Source organism: Fringilla coelebs (genome assembly GCF_963513975.1).
Source record: "Fringilla coelebs genome assembly, chromosome: 1".
Classification (NCBI taxonomy): Eukaryota; Metazoa; Chordata; class Aves; order Passeriformes; family Fringillidae; genus Fringilla; species Fringilla coelebs.
This window is the reverse complement of record NC_140028.1, coordinates 40,275,623-40,294,874: the sequence shown is the minus strand read 5'-3', so window position 1 is coordinate 40,294,874 and position 19,252 is coordinate 40,275,623. Positions and strand designations below refer to the sequence as shown.

The 19,252-nt window shown below is 37.3% G+C and overlaps 1 protein-coding gene across 1 annotated transcript in view; it reads left to right on the top strand.

Annotated features, from left to right (window-relative positions):
- RP1 (RP1 axonemal microtubule associated) overlaps positions 1-19,252 on the top strand; it is a gene marked incomplete at both ends in the record, with an annotated part of 161,303 nt that overhangs the window by 129,501 nt on the left and 12,550 nt on the right. Inside the window, 5 exons of the mRNA XM_084203553.1 lie at positions 407-533; positions 2,145-2,293; positions 15,070-15,277; positions 17,328-17,506; positions 18,061-18,283. Coding sequence (XP_084059679.1) covers positions 407-533; positions 2,145-2,293; positions 15,070-15,277; positions 17,328-17,506; positions 18,061-18,283 — 886 coding nt within the window. The remainder of the gene's footprint in view (positions 1-406; positions 534-2,144; positions 2,294-15,069; positions 15,278-17,327; positions 17,507-18,060; positions 18,284-19,252) is intronic.

Below are 19,252 nucleotides of genomic sequence, written 5' to 3'. Positions count from 1 at the left end.
GTTACTTAGAATAAGAAAACATTCTGCACTGAAAAATATTGTGGCATATTGACATTTCTCACAAGCTGAAATGTGCCCATATCAACACTTCTTTTTCTTCCATATGCTGGATGAATAGGTTACATAAAGGAAACTTCTTGAACAAGTTAAAATATTTTTTTTCCTTCACTTCAGTCTCTGCAGCAGCAATAATGTTGACAACATTTTAATTACCTTTAATTGGGAAAGATATTTATTCCTTCTCATTTAAAAGGCTGTTTTCAAAAACATTTTAGAAAAATTTATTTCCTCTTATTTTTAAATTTTGAAATGATGTGTCATAGCTGTTTAATAGTTTGTCTTTAGCTATAGTTTGCCTCAGAGAGCAACAGATGCTGAAGTTATTTCTTTTTATTTCTTTGATAAGGTAAAGCTTCAACACAGAGAAACTAAAACTGTTCTAGAATTCCCATTTTGTCATAACTTTGTTGATGAAGAAGGAGGAAGAGTAACTGAGCTTCCAGTTCTCACAGCTGGGTCTCCTTTTCCAGCAGGTTTGTCAAAAATTGGAAACACTGGGAGAGATTTGGTCAGGCATGATGTCCAATTTTCCGAGCAGTCCAAAGGATCTTGCAGATATTTTCTGTTAATTTCTGCCATGGCTAGGTTCAGTCCAGTCCAGTGTTTAAATCCAGTACCTTACACCCTAAAACTGAGCATTGTGCACTCAAGTCTGATTGGTATCAGTTTGTGACACATAAAAGAGCAAGCATGTGGCACTGAAACTATTAAAAGGGTTTTGAACAGTACTCAGAGTTTACCTTTTAATCAATAGTATGATCTGGTTCTCTTACAGGCTGAGCAAGGGAAGTACAGAAGAGAGAACTCTTGCACTGTAATTTCAGTCAAGAAGGAGCTCCATGTTCCCCCCAACCCCAAACAGATCTCTTGTTTGTGTTCCTAGAACTGCAGGCTTCCTTTTCCTTTGACCTAGCAGTTGTGTGCCATCCAACTCCATCAGAGTTGGGCCTTGGTCTCCTCAAGACTGGATAATGTTTAGTTTGTTCTGTGTTTTTTATGAGGTTCTATAACCAAAGTTAGAGAAGAATGGAAGAACTCTTATCCTAAATGAATATTCTACCATGATAATAACCTAGGCTATTCCAGAAGTTAAGGGTTTAGGTCAAGCACAGAAGTAATCTGTATATTCTTGCCTCTTTTGCTTTGCTTTTAAAGTTAGTATCAAAAAAAGCACATAGGCAGAAGCTTCTTAAATGTGAATTTGAGAAAGTATTGATGGGAAATTCATTGGAAAAATTCTTTGCTTCTAAATACTTAGATTTATTTCTTTATGGAAGAACACAGATATTTAAATCTTTAAAAATGCAGCTCCTTTTTCTGAGGAGCATTTAATGTGAGGACAGGTACTTTTTCTTCACCTCTCCCCACATTTTTTTCTCCTTTTGAATGGAATGTTTTGGGGATGTGATCTCTTTTTTATTTGAGGGGCCACATCACCAGTGTGTTATGGGTTTCTCTGGGAGTGCAAACAGGTATTTTACAGAAGCAGCCTTTCAGGGAGTGCTCAGCTGAAGGGTTGAGTGTTCAAGCTCACACTGTGTGGTCTCTCACTTGTCATCTCCTCTCCTGAGGCCCAGAACTCCAAGTGGTACAGTGCAGAGTGAGCAGCCTGGACCATAATCCTGAGGAAATACAAAAGTTCCTTTCTTCCTGACAGAATCCAGCTTTGTTTGAACTCCATTAAGCTCTGAGCAGAGATGCACTTGCTCAGTGATTTAATATCATCCATAGCCTAGAAACTTTTTCATTGGAGTGTCATGTATTTAAATGCATGCAAGAGGTGATAAGAGTATTATTTACAGACTTTTATACCAACTTGTTATGTGTTTATTTTTTACATTATTTTTCTTCTGCCTGTGTTTCAAGCCCACTCAAATTATTTAGCTTATTATTCTTTATAATAGTTGCTCTTAAATTCTAATTACAATGCATCTATGTGCTTTTACCAGCATTACACTATATTTTGATCCTCTGATCACTCCAGATAGGATGAAAAATGAAAATATAATAGAAGTAATTTATTAAATAACATAAATTTTAACTGGTTTAGGTTTGGTAAACCTTTGCTCTCTTTTTCCCCACAGTGAAAATCTATGTTCTCTACATCACCACAGGAGCTATCCTTGGGTCAGGAACAGATGCAGATGTGTACATCATGCTGCAAGGCTCCTTGGGAGATACTGGCAAAAGAAAGTTAATTAGAAAAGGAGACGAAAATTTCACTAAAGGAAAGGTATACTTATAAGTTCTGCAAGATATTTTTCACTTTTAGAACCCTGTCCAATCAGTGAGGATTTAGTGGGAATAGGGAAGTCTACAAAGTCCAGTTTACAGCACTCTGTGATTAAGTGTGTATCTATCAATATCTCAGCCTTATGTGGGAAATACCAATCCTTATGCAGCTGATGAAGCAACACTGACAGATAATAAAGTGGCTGTATCAAGTGCTTTTATATTCAGTTTTACATTCAAATTTTAATACCTCTTTTCTGCCCATGCCACTCTGCAGCCTATGGCACCTTTCCCTGATTCCTGCTGTCTAGCCCTCAGTCTGACTCTTGGTCTCTCTCCAGACTGTCAGACACTCCCTCTGTAGTTTTTTTGGCTGTACCAGGAGGGTCTCATTCACTGTGCAGAAGTGAGTCTTGCAGCTCACAGACATAGACCAGGCAAAGTCCAATGCTGTTGCCAGAGATGCATTTCCTTGATGCATTGTCAGTATAAGCAGAAATTGGAGGGAATTTAGGTACTGAATGTGCTGCAGAAACATGGGTAGATTTACAGGAAAAGGCGTGTCTTTGACATAAAACCTTGTGCCTGTCAGAAGCTCTGGACAGAGGGAGTGAGATTTTCACCTGAAAAAAATCAAAAGATATTTTGAACATGGAATAAACAAATTGCTTGTCCTTACTCTGGTTCATTTTGAAAACAAATTTGAAACAATTGAGGATTGAAACAATTTAAAAAAGATTCTGAAATAAATATCTATTACAGAAAATTTGGGTTGGAAGTTAGAGGTGAGAAAAAATCCACCAGTGTCTTGCAACCAGTAAGTTATTTTCTTCTGTTGTTGTTGGCTGCCAAGAAAATTAGTTTCTCCAAGGATACAAGCTTCCAAATCAGCCTAGACTGATAAGCAAAGCGGAGACATGGTATGTGTGATCAGGAGGAGCTCAACTTCTAACTACCCCTAGCCTCATCAATTCAGTGGGAGTTGAAAGTGGGTATTATATTTCTGGATTTCAGCTACTTGAAATACTTATTCATAAGAAAAGTTGGACAGTTTAAATCTTTATTTTTAAGGGATTAAATATTGTGGATAAGGCTACTCAGTTTTGATAAAGTCACATTTGTCTTCCCTAATGCTGAACTTCAGGTTATGGTTTACTGATAAGCTGATTTAACTGAATTTTAGAGCTGCAGTCTTTTTGTCCTCATGAAGTAAAGTTAATTTAGTAGAAGTTTCACTAGATTCCTCCTTAAATCATAGTCCCACAAGTGAGTAATCTGATTTCTGGACTGGTAGTTTTTAATGAAGAGGGACCAGGGATGCACATATAGAAATGTGGACTAAGAAAGCAGAAGCGAACCACAAAGATTTATAACTTGAAGGGTAGTTTTATAGTATTAGCATCTACTTCAGTTTAGCTCAGAATTTTTCTCTCTTACAGAGAAAGATGCAGACCTGGCATGTAGCCATCTCTTCATTATTTATTTGACATTTTATAGGAGCAGCGTGTGAATATAACAGTATCCTTATATTTCTAAATGTAGATATCAGCACAGGAGGACTTTTAGGGCTCTAAAAAGAAATTGCTTGGAGATAAGTAATAGAGAAACACACAAAAGTCTTGATTCACTCATTGTTCAGTGAAAATCAAGGTATTTGGTTAATTGAAAAGTATAAAATTATTCTGCAAGAAAGGCTCCTGCCTAGGCAGTAGTATTTTTTCATTATATGTTTTGGAAATTTCCCAATGTTTTCTTCCCTTTAAAAGTAATCTCCAAAAAGACTCTCAAGTGTAGAATGTCTCTTTCTATACCAGCCCAATCACATATTGTGCCAAGCACCCCTGCAGTCAGAGATTCTGCACTTGGTGGTTTAGGGGATTTGGAGTATAACAGGCAGAATTTGCATTTGGAATCTCAACAGTTGTTCTGACATTTTAAAATGTGCTTTTCCTTGCAATAATTTTTCCCCTGACTATACTGTAACAGCCAGTGAACTGGAACAGTGTTTCTGTTCGAAATCACATCAAAATATGGTGTTAGTCTCACAGAATGTCAGGGCTGTTACAAGCAACAGTTTAGCTATGCAGAAATACATAGAAATGTTTAAATATTCAGCAAAGTTTGCAGTGGATTGGAGATATTCTTCTCTCATTTAACACTTTTTTATTTTCATGAGCTAAGTTACATGATAGTAAAAGAGTGAATTAGCATCTTATATCTGAAAACTTGCTTTGTGCCTTTCCAAAGTCCTTTCACCTGTGAGACCATCAGAGAACTTGCAGGCAAAGTAATGTGCATGATATTATTAATTCACCAGTAAGGCCCTGCAGCTCACCCCTGAGAGGGCAGCGCTGTCACCGTGGAGAGCTGAGCTTCTGGTGATCTGCTCATACTAATGAGTGTGAGGACTTGTCCTGCAAGAACCACAGTCTTTCAAATTGCTATGACATTGATGCCTTGTTTGATGTCCTCCTAAAAGCTGTGAGGACAGACAAGGCAATCTCAGCACACATCTTCATGCGGTTCAACTTTCATGAAATCCTAATAGTACTTATTCATGCTTCGTGAGTCAGTTTAAGCCTGATAGCTCTTACCTGCTTATGAGCATTTTCTTGAACCAAGTGTATTCAGTTCAGACATTCTGTGAAAACCAGGGCCCAGTTGTGTAAAACCCTTACAGTATCCCCATGTTGCTTCTGACACGCAATGTTTTTTCAGCAAATGTCATTCTTGATGCTTCTTTATATGGCCTTTGATAGACTTGCTGTTTGCTCTGTCATATGGCTGTGAGTTATCCAAAAATTTCCTCTTTGAGAATGTGGGGTTTTTTCAGATCAGTTCCATCAAAACCAGTAAAGTACACTGAATATGTTATTACTGATATTTAAGTATTTTAATCTAGGTTTTATGAAATTGGCCAGTAGTTTATGTATTCCACTTCATAGAAGCACTAAATTCTCTCACAATTTTTGCTTCATTCTATTAGTATTTGAAAAGATATATTCTTTATCCTGCCCTATATTTAGACATCAACTGCTCAGGTTGGTGCCATGGTAACTGCAGCACATACAAAAATTTTCAGTGAGAGGTGACTGTTGGTGCTCAGTTTCAGTACTCACTTACAGATTATGCACTGTCAATTAAAAAAAAAACCAAAAAACTTCAGCAATGAGTCCATGTATGCCAGGATACACTAAGAAGAATCAGAATGTGGGGCATTGTCCTGAGGTCACAAGTAGGAAGCCAGTGAAGTCCACATCCCACCACACTGAGAGTGCTGCTATTTTGTGACTGCAGATAAACCTTCTCTTCTGGGAAGCACGCCTGACATAATGATTAAATTGGTGCCAGATGTCATTGATCCAAATGTATTAATCACAGTGGCAGGCTGTTGGCCAAGTTACTGTTATACAGAAATGAATGCTAAATCAATCTGGTCATCATAGAATCATAGAATTGTTTAGGTTGGAAGAGACCCTTAAGATCAAGTCCAGCAGTTCACCCAGCACTAAGTCCACCACTGAACCATGTCCCTGACTACATGTTTCCCTGGGCAGCCTGTTCCAATTCCTGACAATTCCATTGAAGAAATTTTTTCAAATATCCAATCTAAACCTCCCCTGCTGCAACTCAAAGTCATTTCCTCTTATGCTGTGGCTTGTTATCTGGGAGAAGAGACCAACCCCAATCTGATTGCAACCAACCTCCCCCCAGCCTCCTTCCTTTCAGGCAGTTATAGAAAGCAATCAGGTCTCCCTGAGCCTCCCTTTCTCCAGGCTAAACACCCCTAATTCTGTCAGCTTCTCCTCACATGATTTCTGTTCCAGACCCTTCACCAGCTCTGTTGCCATTCTCTAGACACGCTCCAGCACCTCAATGTCTTTCTTGTAGAGAGGGGCCCAAAAGTGAACACAGAATTCAGGGTGTGGCCTCATCAGTGCTGAGTACAGTCACTGTCCTGCTCCTGCTGGCCACACTATGGCTGATACAGGCTAGGATGCCACTGGCTGCCTTGGCCACCTGGGCACACCCTGGCTCATGTTCAGCAGCTGTCAACCAGAGCCTCCAGGTCCTTTTCCACCTGGCAGTTTTCCAGCCACTCTTGCCCAGCCCTGTAGCATTGCATGGGGTTTTGAGACCCAAGTGCAAGACCTGGCACTTGGTCTCACTGTACCTCATGCAGTTGGCCTTGGCCCTTTGATCCAGCCTGTCCAGATCCTTTTGCAGAGACTTTTGCCCTCCAGCAGATCAACACTCTTACCCAGCTTAGTGGTATTTGCAAACTGACTGAGGGTGCCATTGATCCCCTCATCCAAATCATCAGTAAAGGTATTAAACAGGACTGGAGCCAGTGCTGAGCCCTGGGGAACAGCAGTAGTGACCAGCCACCAGCTGGATTTAACTCCATTCACCACCACTCTCTGGGCCTGGCCATCCAGTCAGATTTTACCCAGAGAAGAGTGCACCCATTGAAGCCATGAGCAGACACTTTCTCCAGGATAATGTTATGGGAAATTGTATCAAAGGCTTTCTTCAAGTCCAGCTCACCAAATTTCACAGCCTTTCCGTCATTCACTGCAGAGGTCACTCTGTCATAGAAGAGGATGAGGTTGGTCAAGCAGGACCTGCCTTTCATAAAGCCATGATGGCTGAGCCTGATCCCCTGACTGTCTCGTGTGTGCTGTGTGATGGTACTCGAGGTGACCTGTGCCATGACCTTCCCTGGCACGTAGGTCAGGCCTGCAGTTCCCTGGATCCTCCTTCCAACCCTTCTTGTAGATGCATGTTACATTTGCTAACTTCCAGTCAATTGGCGCCTGTCCAGTTAGCTGGGACTGCCTGTAAATGATGGAAAGAGGTTTGGTGAGCACTTCTGTCAGCTCCCTAGGTACCCTTAGGTGAATCCCATCCAGTCCCATATGTGTGTCTCTGTGCTGTAGCAGGTTGCTGGTCCTTTCCCCTTGGACTTTAGGGGCTTCATTCTGCTCCCTGTGTCTGTTTCACATCTCAGGGGACTGGAAGATCAACTGCTCTTACTATTAGAGACTGAGGCAAAGATGGCAGGAAGAACCTCAACCTTTCCCTCAGTCTTTGCCAGCTCTGTTTGTGGCACTCATGGCTGCTTGCACTCCCTCAGGGCTCCTTCTGCACATGGGGGGAGCTTGGCCACCGCTGGTTCTGGCTGCGCATCCTGTCACCCACTGTGGCTTGGTGTGCGGGTTCCTGGGGGGCTCTCTCTGCTATCCCGAGGCTCCTTTGGGAAGATCCCCTGTGTACCACACTGCAGTGCTCAGCTGCTGATTGTGCCAGCACCAGAGCAGCTCCCCTTGGCCCCTGGACTGCTACTTTTGGTTACACCGTGTTTAAATCCATTGAGCAGAAGGATTAATCAGATGGGAACTAGGAAAATACGGAGTACCATCACAGCGAAGGAAAAGCTGGTGAGTTGCCAGAAACTGCAAGGAGAAACACAGGAAGAAAGAATATTCCTAAAGCTTTATAAAATCCTAGGAGACAGTGGCAAGTACCTGAGTTATGTGCAGTTCTCATCGATACCTCCAGGATGGCATTTCCCAGTCAGGGGTTACAGTCAGTGAGAGATTTGTAAGGGACAGAGTCAGAACATCCCATTGCAATCACCCAGCTTGTCCGTACAGCACTGACCAATGTTTAGAGCTGTGTGAATAATTAATTTCAGTTTCCTGACATATTCTTTCAGGGTGAGAAAATATGTAAAACTTTTTTGCAAAAAATGGAAAACTGGGCAAAATTAATTAATGCTAAAATTAACTGCAAGAGGGGAGTACTTCATTCTGTCTAATAAATCATGTAAGTGACATCTCTAAGGCTGAAATGCATTTCACTTAGTTTTACTTGCCTGTATTGTACACATTTGTTCAAATATGATGGCTTAAGCATCTGCTACAGAAAGGGAGTGATGGTTACCTTCTTTTTTCATTTGGACTTTTATCTTAAAATGAAATTAGTTAACCTCAGAGAGTACCTGATGTTTTCTTTGAAGGAAATTGTCTTATTATATAGACTTATTTTAGATAGGCCAAGTTGGGTAAGTGAATTTTATGTCCTGTTCATTTCAGGGTTTTGATAAACAAAGTAATTTTAAAATAAAATGCAGCTAAATTTATTAGCTAGATTTATTAAAAATCTTAAAATACTTATGGTTAATACAAGTGTGCTTTTTTCAGGAAATAAAATATTCTATCATTTTCCTCAATGCAGCAAGAACTAAATTAAATTCAGTTCAAGTTGAATAGTTTAGAAAATATATCTAACTCCAAATGAATGGCTACCAGTGATCAAGTTTAAATCTAGCTGGAAAGTTCTTTCAAATCTTAAGGACACTTGTTTTTTTCTTTTAAATATTAGAGATTCACACTATTTTCTGGCTAAATTTGTCAAACTTTAACTTTTTGGAATGGAATTTTGTCACACTTTTGACTGCTAGTTTGGATAGCTCTCTTACACTAAATTTCTACTGCCCTTGACAGTATTTATGACAATAAGAAAATCAGTATGCCTTTGACAAGTTAAATAGATTATTCTGCTTGATTCATTGAAAGGAAGGCTTTCCAGTGATTTATTAACTCTCACAAATCTTTTCAGAGCACTCTTCAATTTAGCACCCTACTCCTTCAAGTGTCATAACTGGAGATTGTATTTGCATAATCTCTGAGATCTTGTTTTCTTCCTGATAAATCATGGAAATACTAAAGAGCATAAGCTTATTAACTGGGTTCACTGCAATGAGATGTGCTTGAAAATATTCTCTTTTTACAGCTGCACTTGGAGGCATACAAGTTAGACATTTTATTATCCCATTATTATATATGATTATAGCGTCTTAATCAAAATATCATACAATGATATGCATTTCTGAAGTTGAAGAAAATTACATTCATCCTATTTTCTTTGACTGTTAGACCAGATCTCAAACTTGGACTGTTATTAAATCAATCCAACAATCAGGCTGCATCAGATGGGATTGAATCTGTCCAAAGTGATGACTGTCTTATGTTTGTTTGTGTTCTGTGGCTGTTTTTGCTTGATTTTTAAATCTCTTTTGTTTGATATAATTTATGATTACATCTCTGGATGTGGCTGATGATACTGATCTATGTAGCAGTCCTTTTGCATTTTATTAAATACATTTTAAAGTCTGATTGAAATGTCTTTACCTAGTTTGCAGAATGTTCATAGCTAATGATCATTGTAAAATGTCCCTATTCTTTCTTACTCCTGTTGCTGTTTTGTGCACAGAAATATTGTTTCAAAAAGATTTCTTTCCAGTTATACTAAGATTATTAACATAAGATCAGTGCAGGGCAAATACATTTGGGGTTTTTTTACTACCCCTATTCTTTGACTGATTCTTCACCAATCTTGTTGAAGACTATGATAAAGGTGGGTTATCAGAAACCCCAAATGATTCATTCATTATAATCTATGTTACTTTTTTCATGCAGAGGTAGAAATTTTCAATTAATTTATAGCTGAGAATTTAACATAATACAAGATCATGCTTGCAGAAATGTGAGTCTAGAAGGAAATTCAGGGTTGGCTTTTCCAAAGGTATGAAAACCCCTGTTTTTAAATAAGCATTTTAAAAGAAGCATACAGAACACTACCAGGCAGTGAGGGCACAGTCAGAGGCACTGTCCATCCTTCCACTGAGCTGAGCCAAGACAGCGCTGCTACCAGTGCTTGTCATCACTGCTTCTTGTCATCACTGCTTCTTGTCATCACTGCTGCATCTACAAGAAATACCACCCAGTATTTCCCCCTCTGAAGCCTGCTGGCCCAGTGACATTTGCTCTGTTCAAATGTTTATTTAGTTTAAGCACTTCATATCATTAGTGATTTGGGCCTTTTCACTTGGTCTATCTCAATAAAATTTTGCTGGAGCTGATTTTGTGGTTGCCCTACTAAAAAGGTGTTAATGTCCATCTAGGAGAAGGGAGTGATGTGACAAGCATCTGGGACAAGGTGGAGAGGTTCTGTTCAGCACAACTGGAAGAGCCCACAAAACCACAGTCTGAAGGGGCAAAAGTATTTTTTCTCTTTTTTTCTCCCTTTTCAGGAATGTTTACATACTGTTTCTGATTAGGCTCAGTGTTACAGGGGGCCTTTATTTCGCCTACCTGTGTTAAAACTCCTTTGTTTTCAGAGGAGTTTCTCCAGATTAACAAGTGAGATCAAAATAATCAGGCAGCAAATCAATAGGTTCACTAAGCTTAATAGAAAAGGTCCTTTATCTAGACACTCTGACTCCTTTTCCAATAAAAGCCTATTAAAATGATACTAACATTAGCAGTATGGGAAATCACTTGTGCATACAGGTTGATGAAATGAAGCATATGGTGTGTCTTGACTTGCCATTTTCAGTTCTTCTGGGAATGTCATCATTAACCAACCATCAAGTCTCAATACCAAGCTGTAAAATGATTGGCATTTATAAAGGTAAATATTGCACAGTGACTGTTCAAATGCTTCTTCTGTTACAAGAGCTGTTGCAGCTGCTGCAGACAGTGATATGTTGCCAGCATTGTCACAGAAGAGTACTGAATAAAGTCATAATAAACTGGGTCATAGATTCAAAGAAAAGGCTCAAAACGTGGGTTCCTGAGAAAGAAAGAAACATTTGAAAAAAATCTGAAAAGGAGTTAAGAAAAAACTCCAAACTTTAAATATTCTGAAAGGATTGCTGGAATTATTGTTACAAAGGAATTTTTTAGTCCTTATTTTCTCAGCCAAGAAGTATGAAAAGTACCAATTCTGGTTTTGCTAGGGCAACTCCTCTGGGTCACAGAGGATGTATGACTCTACCATTGTCAGTCTTAGCTGCTCAGACTGGGAGAATATCTTTCTTTCTCCAGGCAATGTTAATTAAGAAAATGTAGTGGGCTGTACATACATACAAATTGCTTTAATGCTATTCTGAGAAAATTCAATATAAGCTCTGCTGAATTAGACAATATGTATTATTATCAATATTTAAGGTGACTTCTCAGTTCAAACCTAATTTGCTAGTAGTAACTAAAAAACAATTAACTTTTTTTTCCCTAGGGGAAAATTATGAAGATAAATTTCACTTTCTATAGGTTTGCTTATGTTCTGTGTGTTTTCTTCCTCTCTCTTTCTCTTTTTGCAGACGAATTAACCCTCCAGTTAGTTTCAAATGTCCCCATTTGTAAGTCAAATAAAAGATAGAATATCATGTGATGTCTAAGACCTGTCAACGACTCAAGTATTTAGAAACTTTTATGCCTAATCCATGGTCTCAGATGAATCTACAAAAATATTAGCTAAATTATTAATAATAATTGAATTTGATAAAATTAAAATGAAATATATGTCATAATCTCTCTGTTTGCCGACAGCTTGAGAGGAGAAAAGTAAATTAAATTTAGCAAATAAATTATCTCTAGCCAGTTGTTTTTAGCTCTAACATTTATAGTTTCTGCTCTTTGTTCTTTTTTGGTCTCTTGACTTAAATAAAGCTCATTACTTTGTAGATTTTCAAATGTACACATAAAGAGAAAATGTTATCTTGGAATTTACCCCAGATGACATAATTTCTAGTCTATTTAGTAGTTCCTTAACTTGCAGTTTATTAGATGTTTGAATAGTCTGCAGATTTGTCCATGGATTTCTAAGATTTTACATTCACCAAAGCAGGCTCGTTAAAATGGCACATTGACACATGATAAAGTACTGTGTCTAACACAAACCAAACATCAAACTTTTCACAAATGTTTTTTCCATCAAAATATACTTATTTTCATAGGAAAAAAGAATTGGAAAACCTTTTATGTCTTAACTATACTTGCTTTTATCTGTGGCTGGATCCTCCAGGTCATAGATAACCCACAGCCCATGCTGCCCCTGATTTATTAGGTCACTAAGTTAATAAGTACTAAAAGTTTGTTGACCATCAAACTTAATGCAAGTCAGACCCAACTATTCTTCTGGGGACAACACAAGCCTAGAAGCAGCAGATTATTGCCTGTAGTTTTCCTATATTCCTAACTCTCCTTTCCAAGAGTGGATCACTGACAGCAGATTTTTTTGGAGGTGCTGATGATCATGCCACTAAATTAGTCATTCTCTGGAAAACTCTTTCCTCTTAAAAAGAAATTATTCTAACAAGTATCTGATAAGAGATTTCTCATGTGTTTCCAATAAAATAATTGTGCTTGTTTCAGCTGGGGTAGAATTAATTTTCTTCCCAGTGGGTGTATGTGGCTCTGTTTTGGATTTGTGCTGAACACAGAGCTGATAACACAGAGATGTTTTTGTTATCACTGAGCAGGGCTTGCACAGAGCCAGGGCCTTTCCTGCTCTTTGTGCTGCCACACTGCTGAGGGGGCTGGGGGTGCTTGGGAGGGTGGGAGGAGACACAGCCAGGACAGGTGAGCCCAGCTGACCAGAGGGATGTTCCAGACCTTATGGCATCATTTTTAATATAGAAAGTGGGGGAAGAAGTAGGAAGGAGGACATTTGGAGTGATGGCATTTGTCTTCCTCAGTAACCTCTGCAAGTTCTGGGGCTCTGCTCTCCTGGAGACAGCTGAACACCTGCCTGCCCATGGGAAGCACAGAATCAATTCCTTGTTTTGCTCTGCTTGTGTGTATGGCAGTTGCTTTCTCTATTAAACTTTATCTTAACCCACAAATTTTCTAGAATTTACCATTCTCATTCTCTCCTTGATCTTGCTGGTGAGGGGGCAAGCGAGCAGCTCAGTAGGGTTTGGATAATGCCAGGGGTTAAACCTCAACACTCATGCATTAAGCATTATCATTTGCAAGAAATAGCAGCAATTTTAGGATAAATTTTTTGCATTTTGTGAACTTAAATTTTTGTTTTTTACTGATAGACACAGGGGTTTGTATGTTTCTTACTTCAGTCTGTGTTTTTCAGTCATCTCCTAACTGCATGTATTTTTAATACATTTCATTTAATAAGTGTAACAAATTCATTTTATTCAGGCATGATGGTATAACTTCACCAATCCAATTAAAGCTGGAATAACGGAGTGATCAAATTAATATCACAATTAATGTAAATTAAGAGTTCAAATTAATGGTATTCAATCATCAAATTAGTCCAATAGGTAATAAAATAAAATGGTTGTGTTGACACTAAACTTTAATTTTTTGATTTAGCTAAGGAAAACATCAAGAGGAGCCTCCTTTCCTGCAGTTCTGCACTCCATCTAGAATTTCAGCTGTTCCAATGTATTTGCTCTGCTGTTAGATTGACTAAGCCACTGATCACCTTCACTCCTTATGAGGAAGAATAGCTATTCAAGTGACTCTTTCAGATTTTTTCCTTAATATCATTGTCTCATTTTCCCATTTCACATGATAGCTTAAGAGTGATAATGCAGATGTGGTGATTAGATGGTACATTGTAGCAGTTTTTGACTAGCATGACCTTTCTGTCTACAAGTTATAGAGTAATCAGTAACAGGTTGATTATTATTTTTAGGACATTGTTAAAGGTGTGGTTCACAAACACACACTTTCAAATTCACATGTCCAGATATTAATGAAAAACGAGAAACAAAATTTGAAGAACAAATTTAAAATTTTTCTGTTTCTGGGGATTCTTTTTAGAGTCATATCTAATCTGCAATTTTAAACTCAACATTTGAGTTTATGCTGTGTCTTCTTAAGTTGCAAGCTGGTTAGGCTCATCTTTGTGACACAAATCTTTCATCAGTTCTTCAGCTGGAAAACCTCTCCAGGAAAAAAGTGGTGGAGCAAGAGAACTGCTATTCTCTGTTTCACCTCTGCATAAACCTTTATGGATTGCTCTGGCAGAGCAACTTCAGTATAAATTACATTGGGAAGACTTCAAGACTTCTCAGGATTCAAGTGTTTTCATCATTATTGCTACCTAATCCCTTCAAAACCATCTTTGCATCTTTAAATCATGCTGGAAATTCCATCACAAACAACACTAGATTTTAACAGTTAGCAACCCCAGTAGAAATGAGATGATAATTCATAAATCCATAAAGCAAACAATGTGGAAAGTCTCTGCGCCAAGAATTTAATGTCTGTTTTTCTGCTGAGGAAACAGGAAATAAGTGTAACACTCACAAAAGGTAGAATCAGATATTGTGAAAGTGTTGCATGTCTGATATATCACAATTCTCTTTAGAAATCTTACTTCAGTGTTCTTAACATTGTAAAATTATTGTGGCTTTTTTAACTGATAGAGAATAGCAGAACTTATTTCAACATAGTTTTATTTCATATTTTTCCTTCCATTCAATTACTTATATTGAAACTAATCCCATAATTAAATGCAAATCTGGAACCAAGTTTGTCATTCTTTCCGTAGAGATTCCTTCTGTGATGCTTGTTTCTACCCTTCTCATTCCCTGTATTTCATTCCTGAAATAGCCCTTGGGGTCTATTTTGTTGAGAGTAAGATATTTTTAAAATATATTCCCTGTAGATCATTAAACATCAATTTTGGCAAGGAAAATTTCTCATTAAGTAAGCATAGGCAACTGATAATCTGTGTGGGCAAAGAGAGGGTTTAGCTGTAAATTGCAGAACCACAAAGGGAAGAAATACTTCTTACTGCAGGCATTTAGCATGGTTAAACATGTCATTTCTGGTTCAGTTGCTAAACAGACTTAATAAAACAATCCTGATTTTCTTTTCACTTTCATATTTCAAAATACACTGATAATTTAGATACATGATTCTGTTTCCATATGATTTCTGAATCTGAATTTTTCAGGTGGATATTTTTCAAGTGGAGGCAGTAGATATTGGTATTCTGCAAAGGATGGTTGTTGAAAAAGGGAGAGGCTCTGACTGGCTTCTGGAGAAGATAATTGTGAAAGAGTCAGCATCTTCAGGGACAGAAACACTGTTTATGGCTCAAACATGGCTTAAAGACAGACTTGATGGAAAAAGATCTGCCTCAGTAACTCTGGATGCCACAGGTCAACACTATCTTCAAACTATCATCTGCTAAGAAATTCAGTCCAAACTGGAGAATGCAGCTTTGCTTCTACAATTTGCTTCTACAAACAAGTTGTGATTTAAAATATTCCAGTAGAATATTGTCATTGTACAGGGAATTAGGATGTCTGAACACTATGTGGTTTAGTACCACTTTATAACCACAATTTGCCAGAGGATAATTTCTGCTTTGTTACTCCAGATTTTCAGTGGTGTAAACGCCAAGAAATTTGCCCTATTTCTTTTTTATAAATTCCTAGCTTTCCAAGTCTTACTTCTACACCTGCAAACTATTTTTAAGCTTCTAATACCAATTACTTGCTAGGCAGAGTAAAAACAAGGTAAAAAGCAGGGAAAACTCTGTTTAAGCAGTGGAGAAAATGTCTCCATTGTATTCAAGATGACTAATTTACATTATTTATGCTACATTGTTAGGACAACTTTTGCCAGAAACTGGAGATACTTCTGACTGACAACATGTGAGTAGTCAGGCCACAGAGGAGCAGTTTTGAGCCCACTGCCTGTGGCTCTTTTTCAAGACAGGAAAGGAATGTACACCCTCCCTCCCTCCCTGTGTCATGGCTTCAATCCAAGTATGGATTTCAACACAATCTGGTGTGCAAGCTGGGAGGAACCACTACACACTCCAACCAGATCAGTAGGCACCAAAGCCCAGAATGTTCCTCTAAGACAAATGTATTTATTCTCCTGCTTCTCAGAGAAGTTAATTGACAGTGCAGATAAATCCTTGGATTATGAAACATGTTCTAGATTTATTCTTCCTAACTCCTTGGAATACAAAACATGTTCTAGATTTATTCTTCCTAACTCCTTGGATTACAAAACATGTTCTAGATTTATTCTTCCTAACTCCTTGGATTACAAAACATGTTCTAGATTTATTCTTCCTAACTCCCCGGGCATTTGCTGGCACTTGTCCAGCAATAGCCTCTTGGGACTGAAGAAGATTCTAGTTCAATTGATTTCCTCTGCTGTGTGATCTCGAACTTTTGATCATTTGAAACTAGAAAAAAAAGGAGGAAACTGCTCATGTGCAAAAGCAGGTAATTTCAGCTTTGGTTTAGTTTGTATGTTGGGACATCTCTGAAAAAAAAAAGGTAATATTTAGTTCTGTTTCTACTAAACTTCGTTGATTTGGACAAATGTGTTTCTTTATACAATAATTGGCAAATCCAGTCTTGGTTATGAATTCAAAAGAAGTCTTCTCATTTTCAGTTCAGGTCACTACCTAATGTTTACAGGCAGCTTTGATCTATACCAAATCCCAAAGAAATCAGTGGGGACTCATATCTGTGGGAGGAACATCAACCTCTAGAATGGGGATTAAAGACATCCAATTAGTGCTCATTCATCCAGAGCATAAATTGTACAAATGAAAGAGAAATGCTTTAAAATGAAAAATACTTGAATGTTCATGTTACTACCATTTTCCTAGTAAAGAGCCAGCCCTAGAGACAGTTTATTTAATAGGATGATATTTAGATGATGCTTAAACAGAAAATCACACTGTACATTTCCTAGTTAAATCTTTAATCTAAATGATATAATACTCAATTGTCTCACTAGACATGAATACAGACCTTTATTATCATATAGACACCGCTCTACAAAAGTATTAATTTTATCTTTTTTTTTTTTTTTAATTAGAAGTTCAGGAGAGGAGGAGTACATCTGCCTGGCCTTTAGAAAGAGAGCAAATGAATTCAGGTATAGCTTCTATCATTACATTGACTTTTTTATTAATCAGTTTTGAAATAATAATGTGAGAATATTTTAATCACAATATGTCATTGTACTTACCAGTACTGACAATAGTTTCCCCTTTGTAAAAAATGGCAACGAACCTAGGGAGCTGCTCAATACCCAGGTGAAATGCTTATAAAATAATGTTTCCCCATGTAGAACAAGGCATGTCTTAGAAATTTTATATCAGATAGCTTTGTTAATATATGAAAACAGAAACATCCTTAATATTTTTTCCTTTTTATTTTCCTTATTTTATTTGTTCAGAAGGCAGATGGAGGATTTATTTCACAAAGCATCAAGAAGAAACAAAATCAGAATTTGAAAAGTTGTCAGAAAATATATCCAAGATGGTTATGGTTTTTTATGGAAGCAACGGCAAGTCAAATCCAGTTTCCATGGAAAACAAAGTGGAACATCAGACTGAGAACCAAATAACATATGATGTAAAATAATATATAGATTTGCCTATATTTAAATTTCCTTTGAGTTTCATTTTAAAGAGAAATAATAACGTAGCGCTGTAAATATTGGTTTTAGTGTTTGTATTATTTTTTAAACATTCAAGAAAATCAGAGCTGAAGTTTTCAGTCTCATACCATATTTTATTTTTAATTTCTGGCTTTCTCAAGTTCATGATGATCAAGCATATTCTTTTTTTCCCCAACAAATAGTCATAGTTAATAATGCATATCATTTTAAATGACATTAACATTACTTATTCACATTAGAAATCATTGGCGTATGTAATTTGAATTTGATAGAACAATTACAACGAATGCCCCTAGAGGATAAAGCTAAAATGTCCTTAAGTGCCTACAGTCAACCTGGTTCTGCTGCTTTTGAAGTGAATGGCACTTTTAGCACCAAGCCTGATGCAAATGGGTGTAGGACTGTGCTGACTCCTTTAGAGCCAACTTCCCCTCTTCCTGTAAACTACCTATGCATTTATCTGCACACCTCTGTTTGGATGCTAACTCATTGTTTTCTTGATTCCTAGATACATTTGCCATCTGATTTGGGAATGCTTTATAAAGTGAGGCTTGGTCTCCAGAGTTTGGAAAACAACATATCCCAGTTGTCTCTTCATCACTTTAAAGTACAGAACACATCAACCCTGGATACCTTTAGTCTCACCATAAATAAAACACTTCCTCTTTCTCCTAATGGAGACAGATGGATTGAATTCCCTATACAGTGGCCATTAAAAGAAGCACTTTCTGGTAGGTATAAATCTACTTCAAAGCAGTAGAGTGGTTCAGGAGGTTAACATGTCCTAGTATTATAGTAGAAACCTTTATCAAAACAGAAATTTTTATTGCCTTTATTTAATGATTCATAGAGACTGGATAAGAAGTTAAAAGGTATGAAGGAAAATATTACCCACTCGGTTTAATTTCTGTACCATAAAGTGGGAAATGCAATATTCACTTGATTGCTCAGAAGCATTATTATATGCTACAAAGAACAATTTATAAGAAATACTCTGTTCTTGAACTATTGTAATATTTTTATTCTCTTTTGTTTAGTCCTCAGCTGCTCATATTGCTGACATTAACAACATGATTTTTTATAGTTTATTTACTATTAAGTGATTTTGTTGTTTATTCGCACATTCCAAACACATATTCTCAGTAAATAGCAGCTCAAAACTACATATAAGCTTCAGCTTTATTACCTTTATATACTCCAAATATTTATGCCTCCTAAAATTAGCTCAACAATTCTTATTTGTCACCTTGGTTAAGTAAAATAAAAGAAATCCTTTCACCTAAAATCCACCCTATTCCCGTATGTGACGCTATTGTAAAATCCACCATACCTTAATGTGAATGCTGCCATGGGATGGAACAAATACTAACTTAATCAACAGACTAAATTATGGTACCCGATATTCAAATAATTTGTTCCTGGGTTTTATGCAAAAAACAAATTTATTATTTGGGTAAAAAATAAGTCAGCTCATCTAAAGTGAGCTGAAGTAGATGTAAAATGACCTACCCCAACACACTTTGGACTGGAACTGACGGCCCAGTTTCAGTGAGGTCTCTGAATGCATCCAAAAGTAAGTATGTGAATAATCTCAGTAGAAGTAAAAGAGGTTGAAGTTTGGGGTTATTTTGCATATTTTGGATGCAATTGAAAATCTAAAATTTGGCTTTAGATTTTATACTGCTTAGAGGTGTTATTTT